This window comes from Halichoerus grypus, chromosome 1 (genome assembly GCF_964656455.1).
Source record: "Halichoerus grypus chromosome 1, mHalGry1.hap1.1, whole genome shotgun sequence".
Classification (NCBI taxonomy): domain Eukaryota; kingdom Metazoa; phylum Chordata; class Mammalia; order Carnivora; family Phocidae; genus Halichoerus; species Halichoerus grypus.
This window is the reverse complement of record NC_135712.1, coordinates 82,268,789-82,292,706: the sequence shown is the minus strand read 5'-3', so window position 1 is coordinate 82,292,706 and position 23,918 is coordinate 82,268,789. Positions and strand designations below refer to the sequence as shown.

At 36.5% G+C, this 23,918-nt stretch overlaps 1 protein-coding gene and 1 pseudogene across 5 annotated transcripts in view; one reads left to right on the top strand and one right to left on the bottom strand.

Annotated features, from left to right (window-relative positions):
- DCUN1D1 (defective in cullin neddylation 1 domain containing 1) overlaps nucleotides 1–23,918 on the bottom strand; it is a 31,339-nt gene that overhangs the window by 6,512 nt on the left and 909 nt on the right. For 2 of the 5 annotated variants that reach the window (XM_078068593.1, XM_078068588.1), the window contains exons 2-4: nucleotides 12,464–12,680; nucleotides 11,090–11,258; nucleotides 8,711–8,841 (exon numbers count right to left, since the gene is read on the bottom strand). In XM_078068593.1, the coding sequence (XP_077924719.1) occupies nucleotides 8,711–8,841; nucleotides 11,090–11,258; nucleotides 12,464–12,638 (475 nt within the window). In that variant the 5' untranslated portion in view covers nucleotides 12,639–12,680. Of the gene's footprint in view, nucleotides 1–1,005; nucleotides 1,137–8,710; nucleotides 8,842–11,089; nucleotides 11,259–12,463; nucleotides 12,681–14,458; nucleotides 14,580–23,068; nucleotides 23,865–23,918 lie in introns of those variants that run through there. The other 3 variants (XM_078068596.1, XM_036085128.2, XM_078068587.1) reach the window with 3 other exon arrangements.
- LOC118531201 (L-lactate dehydrogenase B chain-like) lies at nucleotides 2,209–3,234 on the top strand (annotated as a pseudogene).

Sequence of the window (23,918 nt, the reverse complement as noted above, 5' to 3'; positions counted from 1 at the left end):
AGGTTTAGGATGTAAAGGAAGAGAATTTGTTTGTAATGTACATTCATTGCCCCATTTCCTCACCTCCCACACACTCTTTAATTCTATAAACTAGGATGTACCTCTGTCACTCTACTGGAAGTAATCTCTGCCAAATAAACACTTTGATGTCCTTAATTTACCTGGCTCTCTGCCACACTGGACAAAACTGAATACACCGCCTAGATGGATTTGTCACTTCTTTCTGCTTTAACTGATAGTGCTCTATTTTCCTCTGTCCTCTTTGGCTTTCTCTTTCTCTTTTATTGGCACCCCTTCCTCCATTCATCCCTTCCATGTTGGTGTTCTGTAATACTGTATGTCAGCAATAACCATTTCTACTACCTGCAGATTTTTCAAACCCTTACCTTTTTCCACGTCACATGCTCAAATGTCTTCAACAACTCCTAAATCTGAATCTTTTATCTCTATGTTCTAGATTCATATATCAAATTGCCTAAGGACATCTTCAACTGGGTATCATAAACAGCTCAAATTCAACAGAGTTCAAACTGAACTCACTGTCTTCCTCTACAGACCTGCTATTCGTTCTCTCAATGTCCTCACCCTACAGTGTTTCTCAATGAAACACAATTTCACACTGTGAAGAACTACCCTGTGCACGGCAGGACATTCGGCACCCTCCTAATGTCAGAAGAAACCCTCAGTCATTATGACAACCAAAAAACACCCACATACATTTCCAAATGTCCCCTAAAGGTGTTCAGAATTGATAGAGAAACTCCTTTCTCTTCCTCATCACACACTTTCAGTCAAAGCACTTTCATTTTGGCTTCTAAGTACCTTTTAAATCTCTCTTCTCCATCCCTACTGGCAGGACCAATGCTAGGGTCCTCTTCATGTCCAGCTAAATCACTGCCACAGCTTCATAACCAATCACTCTTCCTTTAGTTCTGACTCCACTCCTTTTAAAGAACCACAATGGTTTCATACGGACCTTTCAGGCATACAAATTTGGTGTCACTTCCGTGTTAAAATTCTTCAATGATTAAAACAACGAGATACCACTACACACCTTTTGAAATGGCCAAAATCCAAAACACTGACAACACCAAATGCTGGCGAGGATGTGAAGCAACAGGAACTCTCATTCATTGCTGGTGGGAATGCAAAATAGTACAGCTACTTTGGAAGACAGTTTGGCAGTTTCTTACAAAACTAAACATACTCTTACCATATGATTTAGCAATCGCACTCCTTGGTATTTACCCAAATGAATTCAAAACTTATGTCCACACAAAAACCTGCACATACATGTTTACAACAGCTTTATTCATAATGGTCAAAACTTGGAAGCAACCAAGATGTCCTTTAGTAGATAGAGAGATTATATAAACTGTGGTATATCCAGATGGAGGACTATTACTCAGTGCTAAAACAAAATGAGCTATGAAGCCATGAAAAGACATGCAGGAAAACAAATGCATATTAATATTACTAAGTGAAAGAAGCCAGTCTGAAAAGGCTAATTCTGAAAAAGGAAAACTATGGAGACAGTAAAAAGATCAGCAGTTGCCAGGTTAAGAGGGAGGAAAGGATGAATAGGCAAAGCAGAGGACTTTTAGGGTAGTGAAAATTCTCTGTATGATGCTATAATGATGGATACATGTTGTTATTACGTTTGTCCAAACCCACAGAATGTATAACATCAAGAGTAAACCTTAATGTAAACTTGAACTCTGGGTGATAATGATGTATCAATATAGGTACAACTGTAAGAAATGCACCACTGTGGGGTACAATGTACCACTGTTGATAGTGGAAGGAGCTATGTATGTGTGGGGACAGAAAATCTCTGTACCTTCTACTCAATTTTGCTGTAAACCTAAACAGCTCAAAAAAATAATGTCTACTAATTTTTTTTAATCTGCAATAATTTTCCTATTGCCTTCAGATAAAATCTGCCCTTCTAGTTAAATGAACTTACTTGCGGTTCCTCAAAGGTGCTATGTCTCTCACCTCTGAGCAACGGAACTTGCTAATCTCTCCACAAAAAGAGATGGCTTCTATTTTTTTTTTTTTTGGAGGGGGGGTCCTTGAAAACATATACTCATTCTTCAAGGCTCAAAAATTAATCATCTTTGCTTGCAGATCCTGCACTGGAGGAGACGCACACAGCTAACATTGTCTTCCTCACTCAACTATTACAGCCGGTTCTCTCTGGGCACAATGGCAACTCTTAAGGAAAAACTGATTGCACCAGCTGCAGAAGAAGAGGCAACCGTCCCAAACATAAGATCACTGCAGTGGGTGCTGGACAAGTTGGTATGGCATGTGCCATCAGCATTCTGGGAAAGTCTCTAGCTGATGAACTTGCCCGTGTGGATGTTTTAGAAGATAAACTCAAAGGAGAAATGATAGATCTGCAACCTGGGAGCTTATTTCTTCAGACACCTAAAATTGTGGCAGATAAAGATTACTCTGACTGCCAATTCTAAGATTGTGGTGGTGACTGCAGGAGTCCGCCAGCAAAAGGGAGAGAGCCGGCTCAATCTGGTTCAGAGGAATGTTAATGTCTTCAAATTCATTATTCTGCAGGTAGTCAGGTACAGTACTGATTGTATCATAATTGTGGTTTCCAACCCAGTGGATATTCTCACATATGTTACCGGGAAACTAAGTGGACTACGCAAGCACCGTGTGATTGGAAGTAGGTGTAATCTGAATTCTGCTAGATTTTGCAATCTTATGGCTGAAAAACTTGGCATTCATCCCAGCAGCTGCCATGGATGGATTTTGGGAGAATATGGCGACTCAAGTGTGGCTGTGTGGAGTGAATGTGGCAGGCGTTTCTCTTCAGGAACTGAATCCAGAAATGGGAACAGACAATGACAGTGAAAACTGGAAGAAGTGCATAAGATGGTGGTTGAAAGTGCCTACGAAGTCATCAAGCTAAAAGGATATACCAACTGGGCTAGTGGATTAAGTGTGGCTGATCTCACTGAATCCATGTTGAAAAATCTATCCAGGATTCATCCAGTGTCAACAGTGGTGAAGGGGATGTATGGCATTGAGAACGAAGTTTTCCTGAGCCTTCCGTGTATCCTGAATGCTCGGGGCTTAACCAGTGTGATCAACCAGAAGCTGAAGGATGATGAGTTTGCCCAGCTCAAGAAAAGTGCAGATACCTTGTGGGACATCCAGAAAAGACCTAAAAGATCTATGACTTCTGGCTTCCAGGCTAGAGAAATTTAAAACTACAATGTGATTACCTGTGAGCCTTTAGTTTTTCATCCATATACATGGACCACAGTTTGCTTTTATCTTCCTAAATATGGGAATCTGGGCTCACAGAATCAAAGCCCATGCTTGGTTTAATGCTTGCAATGAACCCTTGAACAAATGAGCCCTTGAACAAATAAAATTAACTATTGTAGTGTGGAAAAAAAAATTAATCATCTTTATGAAGACTTTGCAAACTCACCCAGACAGACTTAAGATGCTCCTGACTCCATGCTCACAGAGTAAGGAGTCAATAAATATTTTTGAATGAAACAGGAATATTCAAAAAGACTTAATAAGTCATAATTAAGAGTTGAAATGCAGGGGCGCCTGGATGGCTCAGCTGGTTAAGTGTCCGACTCTTGGTTTCAGCTCAGGTCATAATCTCAGGGTCCTGAGATTGAGTTCCACGTTGGGCTCCGCACACAGTGAGGAGTCTGCTTGAGATTCTCTCCCTCTGCCCCTTCCTACGCCCCCTCCCCCACCCTGGCTCGCTCGTATGTGTATGCATGCCATCTCTCTCTCTCCCTCCCTCAAATAAATAAATAAATAAATAAATAAATAAATAAATAAAATCTTAAAAAAAGAGTTGAAATGCCTAAGACTGTACAGGGATAAAACGGCAATTGCCACATGCATACGAAAAACTGCCCTTTAGATAGAAATGTCTGAGTGACAGAGAGAAGAGCCTAGCTAGAGAGAAGTGGTTTAAAATAGTAGTTAAGCCTCTTAAATCCCAACCCTACTACTAGTTAAGGAAACTTGGGTAAGTGAATTCACCTCTCTATAATTCAGTTTAAAATAAATATAACAGTACCTACTCTCACAGGGTTGCTCTAAGGATTAAATGAGTTAATAGACATAAAACATTTAGAACAGTGCTTGGTAAATAATATATGAGTCCTTACTATCAGTATTATTTATTTTTAATAATTTTTTAAATTATTATTATAGATTCTGAAGCAGTACTGGAAAAGAGAGCAAATTCAACAAGAAGGTAACAAGTGGCAACAATAGTTAGAATAAATAGAAGGAAAATACAGAGAAAAAGAGACAAGCAAATAACAGAATTGCCTAAAACTGATACGTGCAGAGTGAATTCTTAAGCCCTTATAGTAAAATTAAAACTGTGAGGTAATCCCCGTGTCAAACAAAATCAACAAGGCAACGTGAGATTTCATCAAAGGTGATGAACTGAGTGCTGAATGAACACAGAAATGAACTCAAACTGGATACAAATACTGTCCCTAAGGGAAACAAAGTGTTGCCAATTCACTAGGGAGGATGGAATGGTGATTAACAATCCTATTCCCAATGTCTTCATTTACTTAGAAATATCTTCATTTATCTTAGAAATACTTAGGGGAAAAAATGTTAGCACAACATAATATAAAAAAAAATAGAGAATGTGGAGCCAGAAGATCTGAGACCTGAGCCCCAGTTCTACCAACTCTAAAGTTACATGACCTTAGTAAGTCAACCTCTCTACCCATGAATTTCTCCATCTTTATGATAAAGAGGATAACAGGTTTTTTACTTAGCTCAAAGGGTTGTTTCAAGAACCAAGTAGGATTACATAGATGAAAATACACCTTAAAAACACTCTATAAAATTATTTCTAAATATTAAAGTAAATGTCTAACATAATCTTAAAATTTTTTAAATCAACTGCACAGGTATGAGATTCCAGCTGAACCACAGTTCACAAGAAAATAACCTATGATCTTTAGCCTAATAAAAGTTCAGGATGGTCCTAAAAATGGCATGGTTGCTAAAGAACAAATGTAATTTTTGACCAAACAGAATGAACAGTCACAAAAAATAACAGACTCATGGCGTTCTACATTAAACAGCCTCCTTCTGGAGTATTATGTTCTGCTTTAAGAGCTCTATTTTGAGAGAATCTGAGAAATTGGAAATGTGCCTGGTAGGGGACAGTAACAGGAATAACAAAGGTCTTCTCAAATGAAGAACAGTTAAAATAATTGGAATGCTGACCTGGAAAAAAAAAAAGGAGAGAAGGGGGTAAGTGACAGCAGATTTAGATGGTCAGACTTCCTCCATGCTGCGGTAGAGGACAAATAAGAGCGGGTGGTAGAAATTAGCAAGACAAAGATGCTCACTTCATAAGGAAGAACTGTGTGATAAGAAGTAGGAGTATTCTGTGATAAGAACGGACCACTTCCTAAAACAATGTGTGTCCAATCCCTGGATGTTCCAAAGTAAAAACTAAATGAGCATCAGCTATGAATGCTACTTTGGACAGGTTAGACAACTTATGAAATCCCTTTCAAATTTAAGATTCAGAAGGCTATCAGAAATGCCAGGTGACTGAAACAGACAGTGATAGTGGGAGCACCCTATCCTGGTGTCAAAGGAAATCAAGTCATAGAAAATGGGAAAATATGGAAAACACCAGTTCTCATTATAACACGCAGAGCTATTTATAAATAAACCACAGTGCTGTCACCGTCACTTTGCCAATTTGTTTTGGGCCTCACCTCCTCTCCTATGATCTTCTAACTCTTCTCTGCCAAATACTGTAATTTAAGAGCCCTGTGCGCCCTTAGAAAGGCTGTCAAGAAAACGGTTTTCTTTTTAATTAAGTTCTTCAACTAAGAAAGTCATTACATTTCCTGACACCCAACACCAATGCAAAACAAAAGGAAAAACTAAGATTTGTCTTCCTATTATGTTTTTTTTTCTTTTTTAAATTAAGAATTTTTTAGTTTTAGTCTTAGAAAAATTGAGCAGAAAGTACAGACAGTTCCCATATACCTCCCCACCCCCCGTTTCCACTATTTTTAACATCTTACTTTAGTGTGGTATATTTCTTACAGCTGATGAGCCAATATGGATATACTATTATTAACTCAAGTCCATATTTTACATTAGGGCTCACTCTGGGCTGTACATTCTATGGGGTTTTTGAAAACAATTTTAAAATTGTGGTTAAATACACATAACAAAATGTATCATCTTAACCATTTTTAATTGTACAGTTCAGTAGTATTAGGTACATTCACACTGTTGTGCAACCAATTTCTAGAACTCTTTTTTCATCCTGCAAAACAGAAACTCTATATCCATTAAACAATATTACAATTTTCTTAAGTTCAGTACTCTACATTAGATAATAAATTTTTATATCTAATTCTGTACAACCTTTTTGCAATTTTCCCTATCATCCAAAATTCCAATTTACTATCATGTTACATATCCAATATCTAATAAAAATTTAATTTTGCTTTATTTTCACCACATATAATAAAAACTAAGATTCACTATCAAAACCATATAGTCACCCCAAAATATCATTAGTTTTGTGCTCCAATAAGGGAAAAGGATCTAACTAAAAAAACAGATTCAGCCCATTTAAATCAACATTTTATATTCATAACATTTTGTTTAATCTTATCAAAATATTGTGCTACATTTCTAAACACAACAAAAAAGTTATTGTAGTGTATACATATAAATTCAAAAATTTTAGGGGCGCCTGGGTGGCTCAGTTGGTTAAGCGACTGCCTTCGGCTCAGGTCATGATCCTGGAGTCCCTGGATCGAGTCCCGCATCGGGCTCCCTGCTCAGCAGGGAGTCTGCTTCTCCCTCTGACCCTCCCCCCTCTCATGTGCTCTCTCTCATTCTCTCTCTCTCAAATAAATAAATAAAATCTTTAAAAAATAAATAAATAAATAAATAAATAAATAAATTCAAAAATTTTAACCAGTTATTATTTGTGGGAAGGAAGGAGGAAACTAGAAAAAAATAGCCCAGTTAACTGATGGCCACAGATAGTAGAGAAACTAACCCACTGTATCATCCATCCCAGCTTATTTTGCCTGCAAAATGAGGAATTTTACTGCAAGAAAAAAATCCAAACCAAACTGAAGAATCAGCTGGAAAGGAGGCTTCATTATTTCTAATTTTGCTTTACAGATATCTTGTATATCTTCAATCAGTTCAATCACGTTCAGTCACTGGTTAGGCCAAATCTCCAATACAAATGTTGTACACTTATCCCTTCTCCTCACTAGCTTTCAACCACTTCCTCGGTCTAATCCCTATTCACATAATCCTTTTCTCAATGTGTTTTCCCCTCTAATTTAAAATATAAAGAAGGATTAGTGCAAGAGGCCCCTATTAGCCTCTCCAACTACTATCTTCAAAATCAAAAACAAACTCACTTCCATCACTGGGTAAGTTATTTAACTTTCCTGTAGGCACATGAAGCTTTCCTCATCTGCAAAATCAGGATAGAAAAATGGCTAGCACTCTATTACTATGTATCTGGCACATGGCAGGTGATGAATTATTGAATGAAAAAATGAGTAACTCATAAAACTGTTAAACATGAAATGAAGCAGTTTATGTACTTAGCACACTGCCAGGCACACAGTAAATGGAGGATATTGCCATCATCAAAATCTTCAGTGCATCCCTACTGCCCACAAATTCTAATTTAAACCTTTTCTGCCCTGTTTTTAAAGGAAGCCTGTGGTTGTCAAGCCTTACAATGTCTCACCAACTCAATCTCCAAATAAGCATTCCCACTAAAATCACATCAATGTTTTCTCTCTTCTACAAAGAAGCCAAGCTTATTTCTGAAGTTTCAGATATTCATTCATAACTATCCTCTCAAGCACCTTTTATCTTCCCTTGTGGAGTCAAATACGATATCCTTCAGTTCATATCCCATCTTGCCCAGGAAGCATTTCCCAACCATTCCTGATTTTACTCTAAAACCCTCATACATGTTTATTATTGTGTATTACCTCCTTTTGTCAAATCTTTCTAGGTAAACTGTAAATTACACTGTAGCTTTTACTTCCATATCCCCTAGCCATGCCAGAGCAAGTGTATGGATATTACATACAGCACAAATTGATTGATCTAAACTACTGAGAGTGGAAGATTATGGATAGGATTTCTGGATAAGATTATACTTGATAATCTTCATTTTTATTCTTTCTTATAGCTTCCAAGGTAATCATAGCCAAAAAGAATAGATTTCTTTGGCATTCTATGACTCAGAAATCTTACAATGCTATTTCTACAGATCCACAGTGAAATAACTTATGGCCCTATGATCCTACAATATCTTCTAGATAATAAATAAACATACACAAATACATATACACATAAATATAAACAAGTAAATAAAGGTACATATGTCAGTGAAATTTTAACAATTATTTATTTTCCGTATTATAGTTCTTAAAAAAAAAAAATCAGTCGTTCAGATATGGCATCAAGGGTAACCTTATTATTCAACGTACATGGTTATTTTCTGATTAACTAAAAGTTCATTGTTTCTCATTGTTTTTCAGTAACTGGTATTTTCATGATGACTTTATGCTCAAAACACGAAACTTTCAATTACAAAAGTGACACTGTCAATGTATTTTAATATATTTGAAACACCAAATATAATTTAAAAAATTCTTACCTAATCCTTTTTGTCCTGGATTCTTTGCAAAATTAAAAGTAAACTGGTAAAAATCCTTAAATCGTCCAGGTTCTTTCAATTCTTGTTCCATCTTGGGTATCTGGGCCTTTAGTTTTTCTATGCTGTCACATCTACATTGTAAAATTAAAGTTTATAAAATATAAACTTTTTCACCATAAATTAAAGGACTTTGATAAAAGCTTATATTTATTTCACAGAACTTTTAAAAAATCAGTTGAAATTTTATATTTTTACATTATATAAACACGTATGGGGTTAGCCAGAGAAAGTAAAGGTCTGGAGTATTAAATGTCAGAATTACCATTTTTAAAAGAAATGGAGTATTACTTTTAACTATGTAATTCATTGGACTATCAACACACCCAAATTGTAGAAGTCAGCCACAGAGAATAGAATGTATAGTAATCACCATAACAATCACCAGTTTAAACAGCAGTAGATACTCCTTACCTGGTAACAAGTCACATGTCTAGCTCTCAAACTAACTGAAAGCACAGTCTCTTGCTTAGGTGAGAAAGCATTCCCCTTGAAAAGGTGTTGTTATACAAAGTATAATAATAAATATAAGCTGAACCCCCTACCATCTCTAACTGCTTTTCTCAAATCAGTATTTAAGCTTTTTCTACATTTGCAAAGCATTCAACTTCCAAGGAACTGAAAGGGTCTATGTACCCATCCTACTTTCCACATAACAGCCTGAAGGCAGAAATCCTCTTTTTTATAGATTCCACAAACTAGCATTCCATTTTTCCTCTAATCATTTCTGCTTTTATTTCCCTTCTATGGTCTTCGTAACACCTTCCAGCTCATTAGTTTGTAGATTAAAATTTTTATTTGGAAGTTCATTACATTTTATATGAATTCAGTTTCAAATGAAAAAAAAAGTAAGTTCTAGTGGAACCTGTCCTAGTACAGAAAATTCCAGCAAGTTCAGGATAGGGCTGGCTTGGGAGGCAGAACACAGTGTCTAGACCAGTTATTAATTTACTGCTCCTCAACTTTAAACTTACCCTACTTTGCCCTACCTACACTTTGCGACTATTTGCAGTCAACTACCAATCCTGAGGCTCTGTTTTTCTTACCAGCTGGCTCACTGTTAGGTTCTACCAATAGAGGGCGACGAGAGGCTGGAAGAGGAAGAAGGAACTTTTCCTCCTCTCCTAGTCTGTTTTCTGCAGAGAGCAAGGGTTTTCCAGTGCGCTGGGAGCTCCCAGCAGCGTTCACCAACGGTGGCAACTCCTAGGGCCCGGCCGCAGGTGGCCTCCAGCCAGTTTCTTCTCTACCAGAGCAGGAGGCAAAGCAAGCACCGCAGGCCCCGTGTTCCTGCAGCGGCCACACCCTCTCCTCGGAACTCCTCAACCTCAGCCTTGCAGGATTTCTTTGGTTTCTACGTTCCTTCCTTGCTCACTTCCCACGGCCACAAGGGTGATGGCAGCTTCCTGCATCTGCCACTTCTGTTATACTTAGAATTTTCTTTTACCTCTTTTACATAATACGACTTTTTAAATTTTCCCTGTTCAAATTACTGACATGGTTTTTGTGTTTTTTCTGGACCCTGACTGATTACAATGTCCCTCAGGCTCGAGAATCAGAATGCCTGGGTTCAAATTCGGGCTCTAACCCTACCTAATTCCATAATTTTTCTGTACCTCACTTTCCTCACCTCTAAAATGGGCAAATACTGCTTCTCTCACAAAGTTGTTGTGTAGGTGAAATACTTACTTAGCACAGTTCCTGAAATAAAAATGAATGTTCAACAACTGTTAGCTATTATTACTTGTCACTCACTAAAAACAGAAAGGGCAGCAGCCCGTTACCTATCCACAGACTGAATACTTTTTCATATTCTCATTAACTACAGACAACTAGACGCCATAGGTAAAATCTCTACCCATGACTTTTTAACTTACCTATCCCAAGACATTTAGCTAATCAGCTGTTCAAGGTATAAATGGAACAAAAAGCGATTAGTAACTTCTAAGATTTTACATTCTAGGAGTTTGTTTATAAATCCAGAGTTCACAACCGCACAGTGAGAAATAAACTAAAGCTCATTTCACTTATCCATGTTAAATATTAAAGCACAGTAATTTATTTTAATACTAATGAAACTTCCTTAGAAACAAATGATAAAAGCATAATGCAAATGGAATAGGCTAAACTACACAGAAACCTTGACAAACCCAGAAAACTATGTAACATGGGAAGGAGCTAGCATACTAGCCCATTTCTATTTATACCAATGTTTGTAGGCTGGTAAATTTAAAAATTGACATTTACAAATTCATAACACAATTCAGTTCCACAGTTAATTCTCATAGTCATGTGCCTAATTTCCTGTGGTAAGTATATACTCACCCTAACTCTGTCATACCATCCATGAACTCTTGTTTGGAGAACTCGCACTGTGTTGCTGCTCTGAACTTCCATGCAATGATCAACACGCTGATGCTGGCGGGATCGAGTGCCAGGTCATCACAGAACTGCTGGATACCATCTATTCCAATTTTATTTTCATCTTGAGGATCTTTAAAAACAACAGTGCAATATTAAATTAGTGCCATACTTTATTATGCTATGCCTAAAACTGGAAAAAGTAATGCTCTATATTCCATTAAAAAATGTTCACAACAAATCAGAAATATGAAATGGTAATACTCTAACATATTTTCCCACTATAACATTTAAAGCCACTTTGTCCCAGAAATGGCATTCTTGAGATGAACAGGAAGATATTGGGGGGGGGGGGGGAAGAGATGGGCACTTGATTTTTAAGTTTTATTTATTGATGTGAAAAATGTCCCATACTCATATACACTCAGAAAATCAGACATTCCTATATAGAAAAAAAAGGATTTTTTCTGAACATATGAACAGAATTTCTTGTTTTCTTACAGCAAAGTTCATTTGATAATGGCAATCATTTCTTAATATCAGAAAAACTGTAACTCTGCAATTCAATCCCAATCTCAACAATATAAACATCTGTTGTTCAAATTAAAGAAAAAACCCAACTATCAATATATTTACTCATCAGATGGCAAAAATTTAAAGTAATGACAAATACAAGGAGAAAGAGGCACCCATACAGTGCATTGTTGTAGGTGATTTGCTAACATCTCTAGAAGATGTTAGTAGTTAGTAGAAATAAAAAACATGCATATCTTTTGGCTTCTGGGCATGAGTTAAGCATAAAATGTAATTCTACTTTAGGAAAAATTTTGAAAGAAACTGTATATATATTTCTGCATAAACATAAAAGATATGGAAGGATCCACACCAGGCTATTAAATATTGGTTCCCTCAGGAGAATAAAGAGGGAGAAGCTATTAACTTCTTCTTTATTCATATGTTGTTTAACATTTTTAAAGTATTACTTCATAGTTCTTTAAAGGTTGTTAAAATTATTATGCAGGTCTTCTTTAAATTAGTTCAGCTGAATTTTATGAAAATGAGGGGGAAAAAATCCAGGCCCCCAGTCACTATTCTAAAACTGGATCTTGGGGGAAGAAAAAAGGGGGGAGGATAAGGGAGGAAGAAATAAAGAGGCTAAGAAGAAATTTCAGTGAAAAGAGGGAAAGAATTTCTCTCAGATCTCTTGAAGTAATTCTAAGATCTACAGAGCTACGTTGGACACATTCACCCAATTCATGTTCTATGTATGCCTGATTTCTCATAAGCATGTAACTGTGGAAAACCTGGTTCAAAATATTTAAAGTCACAAGCACTCACCTTTGTATCTATTGTATAGTTGTTCTAACTTCTTCCTGTCCAATGATCCTTTTACACTCTCTCGTATATAAAGTTCAGGATTTTGGAAAAAATTGTCTGTTGCAACATCTAACTTCCAGTCATTTTGAGACAGACAACTTACTGCTGTTTTTTCACTAGATTGTGTGAAGATCATAAACTGACGAACTTTATCCTTCTGCGATGATTTCAACTTGTTCTGTTGAAACCAGAAAATAAATTGAAACTATGTAAAATCAGATGACTATATCTATATGGCTAACTAATCATTCTTAGCAATACTTTTTCCTCATAAAATATTTTAAGTCAAGACTTATTTTTGTTCTATTAATCAGACAAATTTTTTAACGTAAAACACAAAATTTGGTATTATTTTACAGGAGAAATTAAAAGGTAAAGGAAATTCAACCACCCTGCATTTCTCCTAAAAGTGGATCCTGAGCACATATATAAAGGCTCTAGAAAGGGAAGTGCTTGACCAAGCACAAAGCTCTAAAGGGACGCGTAAGGAGTGGTGGTGAAGAAGTGACATTATCTAGGAAGCCAGAAGACGCAATGACCCCAGGGAACAATGAGATTAACAGGTGTTAGTAGCAGTCTTAAAACCCATTATAAAGGATATAGGGTACAATTCTCCCAACCCCACCCCTTGTTTCTTGCTATTTTTACCAAATGTGAAAAAGAAATGAAATATGAGTACCCTACATTTCTCCTGGTGGTGTTCAGAAACCAAGATAATTATCAATAGAATTTCCCCATATTTGCATTCAAATAGAAAGCAGTGCAATATGAACAAGTACCCTGGATCCTTCCAATGAAGGTAACTTTTAATAGAATTCTTCTTTTTTTCCCTTGAAAGAATCACCTCTTTCCCTTGGCCCGAGCCTAGCAGAGGCTCTCCCCAAACAGGCTCTCTGCTGTAATAACCTCTTCTTACTTGCCTTATGTTGACACAGATTCATTTCTCATCTGACCTGAACCCTGTGCAAAATAAAGCAGGGCAATTAGGCCCTCTACTCTCCCAGTAACAAAGACCATGTTTTCCCTCTCTTCCCATCCAACCTGGTCTCCTGTGCGCAATTTTAGCCTCCCCACTATTATTCTTCCCCTTACACCAAGTCCTAACACCATCTCTCAGCAAAGTGCTTGGGTTCTTGCTGAGCTACTACTGCAAGGGGAAAAAAGCACATGAGTAGGGCACACATTAATAGACAGAAACCGTTCTGTGGATTAAGCAACACATCTGAGAACCCCAGCATCTTTGATCTAGCCCAAACTGACAGATCACAAACCTCAATCCCCTGATTGGACAGATGAGAAGAGACCCAGAAAGTTAAGGAATTTGTTCAAAAATCACCCAGGTTATTATTAGTAGAAATGGGACAAGAACAGAAAGATCTCATGAATCTGAGTCTTAGTAATCTTTCCACAAACCACACTGCATGCTGTACACAGTTATAAGCCTTTTGGGATTTTCAAGAAAAAGGCTACCAAAGATATAAATATTTCCACCTATTACAGAATAAAAATAAGAATATGCAAAATCAAATATGAAAACCAACCCTCTCTCTTATGATATGAAAAATGTTTATGCCCTAGAGTCTGATTTGTCAGCCACACTCCTCTCTCTGTAAATATGTTATTTTCTAGGATTACGGATTAAAATCTCAACCTCTGTTCTCCATTAAAATTGAGAAACTACAAATTCACTAACCTCGTGTTACCTCACTAAATAACTCTACCACCTCTGGAAACCAGATAACTCATACCACATTATACAACACATCTCTCAGATGTCTAGGATTCTTCCCTTTTGAAAAATAGCTCCTCAAGATTTATTATTCAATTGCAACAAACCCACAATGAAATCAAATGCCAAAGAAGATACCGGTCTTATTTTAATATACTCTTTAAATGAAAGGAAGCCACCTTGATTTCAACCTGTATTATGAAATACTATTTTTAAAATTAGTATACCTTTTTCCCTTGAGAGAGACAGTTCACTGACATACATTTTAATTTTTCTTTGAAGAACAGAGATGGATCTGATGGTCACTATGATCACCAGTGACCACTGTATAAGGTTGTAAAGAGTGTCAGGAGATTAATCTGAAGTATATACCAATTACAGGCTACATCCTAGAAATTACTTTTTAATTCAGCCTGAATTAACTTCTTTGTATTAACTTTTTCCCGTTCCCCTAAAAGTTGGAGACAGAAAAACAATCAGCATTATTTGGGGTTTCATCATACAGTATTAAATCCAGTGCTCTGTTCCCTGAAACTTGAATCATTTTTATTGAAAAGATGAAGGAAAAATATAGCTTAAGTCACTAATGCAAGCCAAAAGCACTGTTCAGTCTATAATGACTCTTGTCACAGTGCCAGAGATGAGAAAACTGGGGAGCAAAGATAAAAAATCATCCTACCCACACAAATTAGTAACAAAATTATACAAATGAATAATTTAACTCTATTACCTTATTTGAAAAAAAGTATATGTAATAAATAATGTCTATGTATATATAAATTAAACTATTTTAACTGGTTAAAGTTTCCAGTTACGCAGCATTATCAATATATTTTAAGGAAAAGGGCTGTAGCTACCCACTTCCAACACCATTAAGGCTAATGAGTGAAGCCTGGCACAGAACTGATAGGATGGGTTTCTGCTAGACCAAGAATAAGCAATCCCATTCCTACAAAGTCTGGTAAGTACCCTCCCCTTCTTGTACTTATATTGCACTCTTACCATTTTTCTGTCAGCTCTGTGCCTAGAATCAATCTTAACCACGTGCTCCCCTACGAGGGAGGATGTACTCAACTCTGTAGTCTCAAAGGCTGTCCTAGAATAAAGCTGGAGTGTACTACATAGAGTTGCCCCTTCCCCACGCCTCTAGGAGACCTCGAACACTCCCACCCCCTTTTCCCAGGCTACATGGGGACATCAGGCAAGGTTTTCTGATTTTAAGAGTATGGCATCAAAGGTTTAAATTTCTATCAACTTAAGGAAGAGAAAAAGGGTATCTAGCCAGCAAAAAATTATTTACAGGGCATGAGAGGGTGGATAGAAAACTGAAGTAGAAGACAAAAACAGATGGATTTTCTCTATTTCTACTACAAACGCAGTGGGGATCTTCCTAAGAGCAAAAACATGTGACAACTACAATGATTCAGCACTCAAATAAGTATATGTCATTCACTTTCAGATTTTTTTAGTTTGTTCCTTTTAAATAAATCTTATTTAAACTAAATCATTAAATAAGATTAGATAATACAATCTTCAGTACTCAAATGTGTGACAAATTTTCAAGTTAATTCAGTACTGAAATATGTAAAATGTATAAAATATAGAATATATTATTTTTAATTCTAGCAAAAAAGGGGGGGGAACCAAAGGAAGGGGGAGAGAGGAACAGTAGGGGAGTGAGAGGAAGGGAAAAAAGGAGAGAAGTGTTGTGTTTTGTAACAGAAAGCTAATTACAATTGTATATGGTCACCAAAGTTAGAGATACTATTATAATCTGGACAGTAAAAAAACACTTATTTGTTCATGTTTCCAAAATGAAAAAAATCTGGTCATCAACACGTATTGTTTAATACTTAAATCTAGAATATCTGCAATTTTTTTTTCCACTCAAGAAATTTATGAATCACATTTAAAATAACAGTTTACGGGGCTCCCGGGTGGCTCAGTCAGTTAAGCGTCTCCCTTCAGCTCAGGTCATGATCAGGGTCCTGGGATCGGCTCCCAGCATCAGAGCCCAGCATCCGGCTTCCCGCTCAGTGGGGAGTCTGCTTCTCCCTCTGCCCCTCCCCCCATTCGTGCTTTCTCGCTCACTTTCAAATAAAATCATTTTAAAAATTAAAGAAAAGTAAAATAGTTTATCTGAAAAAAAATACTTTGGATGTAGCCAAGTATCATAGAGTCAACTACATCTTACCATTGAACCTATAAAGTCTATTATGATAGAAGAATGGGGACTTAGAAAGGCTTGGGATGCCTGTGTGGCTCAGTTAGCTGAGCGTCTGCCTTCGGCTCGGGTCATGATCCCGGGGTCCTGGGATCGAGCCCCACATCGGGCTCCCTGCTCCGCTAGGAGCCTTTTTCTCCCTCTCCCTCTGCCTGTCACTCCCCCCACTTGTGCTCACTCTCTGACAAATAAAATCTTTAAAAAAAAAAAAAAAGAATGGGGACTTAGGCTCTACACTAAAAATAATGATCATAATGTTAAAAAATTCCTCTTAAGTATTTCCCTCAAGAAAAATAATGAACATGGAAAATTATTTCCTAGTCAACTAAGTCCTAATAATTCCAAATGGAAATAATTTCAATGGGCAATATTTTTTAAAGCAAAATATTAAAATTAAAGATACATTTAATTATTTATATTATTCTGAATTTTCATCTTCTCACCCTTAAGTTTCAAATTCAGTCTGAACTCTAAAAAAAAAAAAGATACTAAGGTCTTTACACTTTTAAAGGAATTAGTTTTCTAACTCAATTCTAGTTCTCTCAGGATTTGATGAATCTAGCTCAAAAAAGGCCATGTTTTAAAAATCAAAACACTGTAATGATCACTCAATTCTCACTAAAAGCTCTGTATATTGATTCTCATGTGTTTACCATATGATTAACAGTTTAACTTTACCTGAAACTTTGAAGAGCTAGTTTAAGTCCAGAAAAATCATACTTTCCATATATGATACATAGTATTCAGCAGATAATAACCAAACGTTACCAATATCTTAAACCACTCATAGAGTCCCGGTAAGATTATAGGTCTGAAGTCAAAAGTGGAAAGAAAAACCAATTCAACTAATGAGACTACCCACTCCGAGAGAAGACTTTCACCAAGGGGCAAAGTTCAGCAGGAAAGTCAGCCTAAGAATCTAGGTAGGAGAAGCTAGAAATCCTCTTCCCCTCTACCTGCACAGAGAGGTAGTATATGATTAGTGTAGACTCTCAAACCAGATTGGCAGGATTTTAATCCCACCTATGCCTCTTAATTGCTGTGTGACTTTGGGAAAATTACTTAATCTCTGTGTGCTTCAATTTCCTCATCTGTAAACAGGGTGTGAAGGTTACACAAATTAATTCAGGTTAAACTCTTAGAACTGTACTTAGCACATAGTAAGGCCTCCTTTCAAGTCCGTAAAGGAAAGAATACTCCAGAGAAAAAAAATGATTTTATGCAAATAGTAAAATAATCATAAAAACTAGCAGCTAACATTTGAGCTCCTACTGTGTGCCAACGCTGTGCTAGGTATTTAATTATTAACAATCCTGCAAGGTGGTTATCATTGATTCCATTTTACCAATGAGAAAACCAAGCCCCAGAGCTCGATTTATCTAAAGATAGACTTATACAAAAAGTAACAGAGCTAGGAATGAAACCCTGGTGCCTTGCTTCAGGGTATGCAGTCTTTCCATTTATTCCATATTGTCAAGTGAAAGAGAAAACAGAAAGGGCAAAAGTGCAACCACTGACTAATTATGTGTTAAAAAGGGGGGGGGGGGATTGTGAGCAATATTTCTTCATCTATTTTTATGGAAAAGTTAAGTGATCAACTGACCCTTCCCCAATCTCATGTAAACAATCTGCATTCTGACTAAAAATTACCCATTAAGCATTCCCTCACAACCTAAATAGAAGGCTAATTTAGGGATGGAACTTCCCTTTTAGGGTTTTTGGGAAGAAAAGGAGGGGAGAAGAGGGAGATGGGTATTTTTTTAAGAAAAGTAATTCAACAGGAAGAAAAATGTGTTTATTGTCATGTCATAGTCTATTTTTAGAGCTGTCCACAATCTATAGCTTTAAATGTAGAGATGGAAAACTGGGGGGTATTGAAAGTCAGGATTTCCTTTTCCAATGAGAAGGCTTGAAACCCAGAGAAAATACAAACACATGTGTAGGTTATACCCCCAAAATATAAGCAAATGTGTACAATTTCAAATATTAAGCAAAACAAAAAACACTCGGTATTATTTTAAATTATAATCTGTTTAGAATAATTATTTATGGTTAGGCCTGTGCCTCGTATCATTCTTCCATAAACTTCCCGTACTTTCAATGACAAACTCTTAAGAGGTGTTGTACCAACACTAAATTGAACGTGGAATTATACTATACTGTACTATGCAATTATTGTAGTCAATGTTTTATATAATAGCAATTCACCTGAAAAAAATTATCACAGAAAGTATACTTTTAAGATTCAAACTGGTTTTCTATGTTTCTCAATTTTGTTTGGTTCGGTATGATTTTCCTCATAGGTTTTAAAAAAGTATCCCAGGGGTGCCTGGTTGGCTCAGTCAGCAGAGCACAAGACTCAATCTCAGGGTTGTGTGTTCAAGCCCCACGGTGAGTGTGGAGCCTACTTAAAATTTTTTAAAAACTTTAATATATTACAAAAAGTATTCTGTTGACAGAAATTTAAAGGATTTTCTTCTCCTCGCCCTAAGAATTATTATTCAAAAGATGACTTCCACTGTAAACTGAATGTTTTGATTTCAGCAAGACTGTCCTATTAAAAACTTATTTTTGCTAATTCCTGATTATCTATAATAGGATAGAAATAACCTCCTTAAAATACTTGTGTTAGCCATCATATTTCAATTGATTCCGCCAAACTAATTTTTGAACTTCTAACAAGCAGTCAGGTAGCTAATTTAAACTTGCTTCTCCTCTCCATAAACATCTTCTCTAAAGAAATCTAGAATTAACAAAAAGATTACTCAGGTGAAAACAAAACAAAAAAAAAACAAAGAATTAAATGAGATTTTAAAAGTTTCATAGTTAAATAACTTACAATAATGACTAGCATTCAAAAGTCATGTGATCTATGTTTTATAAAGAGAATAAGTGATCCCTGAAAAATAAAATCTCCTAATTCTAAGATCTGGTATCTATTCAAATCCTAAATCCAAAAATATTAGAACCCTATGAATAATAAATAAGCACTCTAAATGTTTACTGAAATGAAAATATCCTAATATAACAAAAATATGGGCCATGAACTTCAGCAATTTATCTTCAGCAACACCATGTTCAGTGTTGAAGGATTCAAAAGTGTAATGCAATGGAATTCTTTAGAAAAGAACTCTTTAAAAGTAAATCTCTCTTAAAATTTTACAACGCAAACAAGCAGCCTAATCACCATTAGTGATTAGGTACTAATTATATAAAAGGGATTCAACAAAGTGATGAAAAATGCTTTAGTGGCATTTTTCTCTTCTGTTTTCGCTTTTTCTTAGGTGGGGTGTGTACACCTAAAATGACTAGGTAAACTAGATAGTCAGCAGGTTATTCAAGAGCTTATTTGTGTCCACAAAGCAACTGAATCCTATTTGGAACTATTTCTCATCATCAAATGTCATGGCTAATACTATCAAAACTTGAACACCACAAGCTGAAATTTAAAAAGGAGCTTTCTCACAGATTTCATTATGCTTGACCCAACCTATAAGACCATAATGGAAACAGCAACTTGACTCAAATGAGCTCAGCTTTTTTTAAGCTTAAAACAAAACAAAACACCACCAGGAGAGTTAATTTTACTTTCAACTTTTTTACTATATGTACCAAAAGAGTTTTAATTTTTCAGTTACTTAAATGTTTATATCAGATCATTTCATTTGATACAGAAACAACTAGGTCACTAGGAAACATGATAAGGAAGAAACAAGAGTGAAACTAATCAAAAATTCCACACCTATACTGAAAGAGCATTTGCCGGGTTTAAAAAAGGGGGGGGGGGGGTAGATAAAGTGTGTTAATCAGAGACCAGGCTTCTAAGCCATGCTCTGCCACATACTAGCTCTTTAACCTTGGTCAAATCATTTAGAACCACTAAACCTCCATTTCCAGATATGTTAAAAGGACGTAGCAATATCCATCTCAAGACTAAAAATTAATAACAGTTGTAAATTGTCTGACTAGCAGACAGTATGTTCTCAATAAATGTTAATGTCCTTCTTTCTCCCCAGAGGCCCAACTTTCTGCATATAGCTATTAAACTATGTACAAACTACTAGAACATATTCAAAAGCAATCTACGGAAGAGGTTTTGTTGTTTTTATTAACTAGCATGGTTAGGTAAACTCAATGGTCAACTAGGTTTTTACTGAATACTAGACAGTCATCTTAAACAGAACTGAAAACCCTATACAAAGAAGCTGCAAGGTAAAAAAAATTACAGTAAGGGTTTTGTTGTTTTTAAAAACTGCTTTAAAAAATAATTGCCTATAATATTGTAATTGGACACTATAGACAAATAGAAACAGAGTCTATCATATCACTCAGAGTCCTTCAGTGGCTTCCCATTTCTCTTGGAGTAAAAAACCAATATCCTTACAATGCCCACCCACACCTGCCCATCTCTACTCCTTACCACTCAAACCTCATCGGCTCTAATGCCCAAATACCACTTGCCCCCATACACACTGCTCCAGCCACACTGGTCTTACCATATTTCTGCATGGCTTAATCCTTCATCTCCTAGTCTGCTCAAAATTCACCTCATCAGTGGTGCAGAAACCATTTTGCAAACCCACTACCACTGTGCCCCCACCCCTCCCCCCAATACCCCTCCCTTAACACTGTTTTCTCCCATAGCACTTAACACCTCCTAACACAGTAGAAGAAAAATATATACTATGTTTATTATTTGTGTCTCCCTACTAAAATGTAGCCCTTACAAGAGGAGGGATTTTCATTTTTTCAGTGAAACATAAAAAATACACACACATACACACACACATTCCCGGTGCCCAGAACAGTGCTTGGCACAAAGTGTTTAATAAATAATTACTGAGGGCACCTGGGTGGCTCAGTTGGTTAAGCAACTGCCTTCGGCTCAGGTCATGATCCTGGAGTCCCTGGATCGAGTCCCGCATCGGGCTCCCTGCTCGGCAGGGAGTCTGCTTCTCCCTCTGACCCTCCTCCCTCTCATGCTCTCTGTCTCTCATTCTCTCTCTCTCAAATAAATAAATAAAATCTTTTAAAAAAAAAATTAAATAAATAAATAAATAAATAAATAAATAAATAATTACTGAAATGAATTAAGGCCCTCCTTTAATTTACTTGTGGATATGCAAAAGAATGTGAAATAAGTTCTAAAGAGACAAACTTAAACAGGACTACATTCATTTGGACTTATAAACTCTGTATTTGTTGAAAGTACAATCTTAAATTTCGAAGTCCACACATTTTTTTAAAAAGCCATTAAAAGCATTGTAATTAACATCATTAGTCATCCATCTGAAATTTGTTATTTAACACATTCATTAATAACACATGGATTTTCCTCTACTTATATGAATAATGTAATTTAATATCAAATCCAATTTCCAACAATTTTTCTAGATCCCATGTGAGTTAAGAGATAACATGTACCACAAATACTGGCGGAAGTAGTAAACCAGGAGGAAAAGTTTCAGTTCTGCAACAAACAGTTTTGCAAATTTGAACCTCAAAACCTGCTTGATCCTCACTTTCTTCTCCTGTAAAAGGGAAGAGGAGTAAAACGGATGATCTCTGGAACCATTTCTGGTCTAAAAATCCTATGCCATGAATCTATAAAAATTTAGTAGGTTACCTGATACATACTCCTTACACATCTATTAGATGAAATTAGTCAAAATTTTTATCTGAATAGAACTTTAGAAATCATCAAATTCAATCCTGTCATCTTACAAATAAGAAAACCACCCAGAAATTTTGAATACTTTTTAAAGATTTTCAGAAATTAACATAATACTGTCTAGTTTGGGAGTTATTTTTGGCCCGTGTATGTGTCAGGCAGGGCTAACTGAACATTTTTTTATACAAAATATTTCAGATATCCCATCATTTAAGCCTACCCTAGAATTAACAATAACATGTCTTCTAGAAATAGCCTGAGCTACACATACTGAGAAATATTAGCCCAAAAATTGTATCAAGAAACAATTATAATTTAAATTTATGATGAAAAACTTAACTAGAAAAATCTTACAGCCTAAATTCTATTAGAGTGCGTGGTGATTTAGTTTCTAAACTAACAAGAGCATACCAAGACAATTCTAGTGACATGATCTGAGTTCAGCCACAGAAAGTGTTTTAAATTAGTGATATGTTGCCACTACTGTTATCATTAGATGAGTTATGGCTAAGTTCCAAAACTAGCTAATTTACTATTAACAAAAGGACAGAAGTTTACAAGCTCCAATCCAAGCTGAACTCTTGCACGAACCACATGAATCCTGAATTCCTGGGCAGGTGATGAGCATTATCAAGAGCCTGGTTTCTAGAGGATGCTGCTGAATTACAGACTATTATGAACAGAACACATTTCAGTGCTCTCACAGAGTGTTTACCAGGGAATTACATTTCATTACTTCAAACTTACTATTTATCTACGTGCCAAGAGTCTGAAAACTTTAGAAGTAGTGCCTATGACCCTCAAAATACTTTTTAAAAATTTAGAAAATGTTTAGACGCCCTAGTATATCTTTGAATACTGCAATGTCGATCCAAACATTAACCTATACTTTATGGCAAAGTTTTCTTACAAGTACAAATGACAAATTTTCATGAAACTTACCATGGAATATATGACAAACCGAACCACATATCCATACATGACACCAAAATTCTGCCAAGTTAGAGGCTGGAGCTAGATAAGTGTTATTCAGCAGAAATAAGCCCAACTAAAAACAAAGATACTGGGGCATTCCCTTAACACAGACACACACATACACCCTCCTCAAAGAGGCCTTTATGTTCCCCATGAGCAAAAGGACAACAATATCATTTTTACTGTCTATTCATACAGTAACCTGCATGGAATTCAACTCATGCTCAAACTATAATGCCAAATATCACTTCTGGAAAAAAGAGAACCCGAAAGAGTCAGGTACAAGATTACCAAAATGTAAACAGATAACTTGACTACTTCTTCAAGCTGGTAAGAAGACTGTTAGGTTTTTTTTTCCCCCAAACAAAAAAGAGGGAAATAACTTGACAAACTGTTTTTTAAAAATCACAAATGGTCTTTAACTGGCATAATAAAGCAATTATTCCTCCCACCCCAAGCAAATTAAACATGTGCTCAAAAGGTAGCAAGTCTGTTTCTCCTAATTTTATGAAATGAGAACAGGTTGCACTTCCGTACTCCCCGCCCCCCACCACGTCCCCCAAGCTCAGCGGTTTCCCATGTTCTCGGCGGAGAGGCGACTATAACCTCCACCAACTGGCCAGTTAAACTCTCATTTTCCAAAAGCATGGGACGCATCAAGAGGTGATGGAGAAAGGAAAAGGGCTAATACCCCGCCCCAAGCGAAACTGCCTGGAGACTTGAGGGGTGTTGGAGCCGGGAGCGGAGGAGGGAGAGGAGCGCCGGGAAAGTCTTTCCTTCTCGCCGGCGGGGCGGAGGGGGAAGCCCCGGCTCCGGG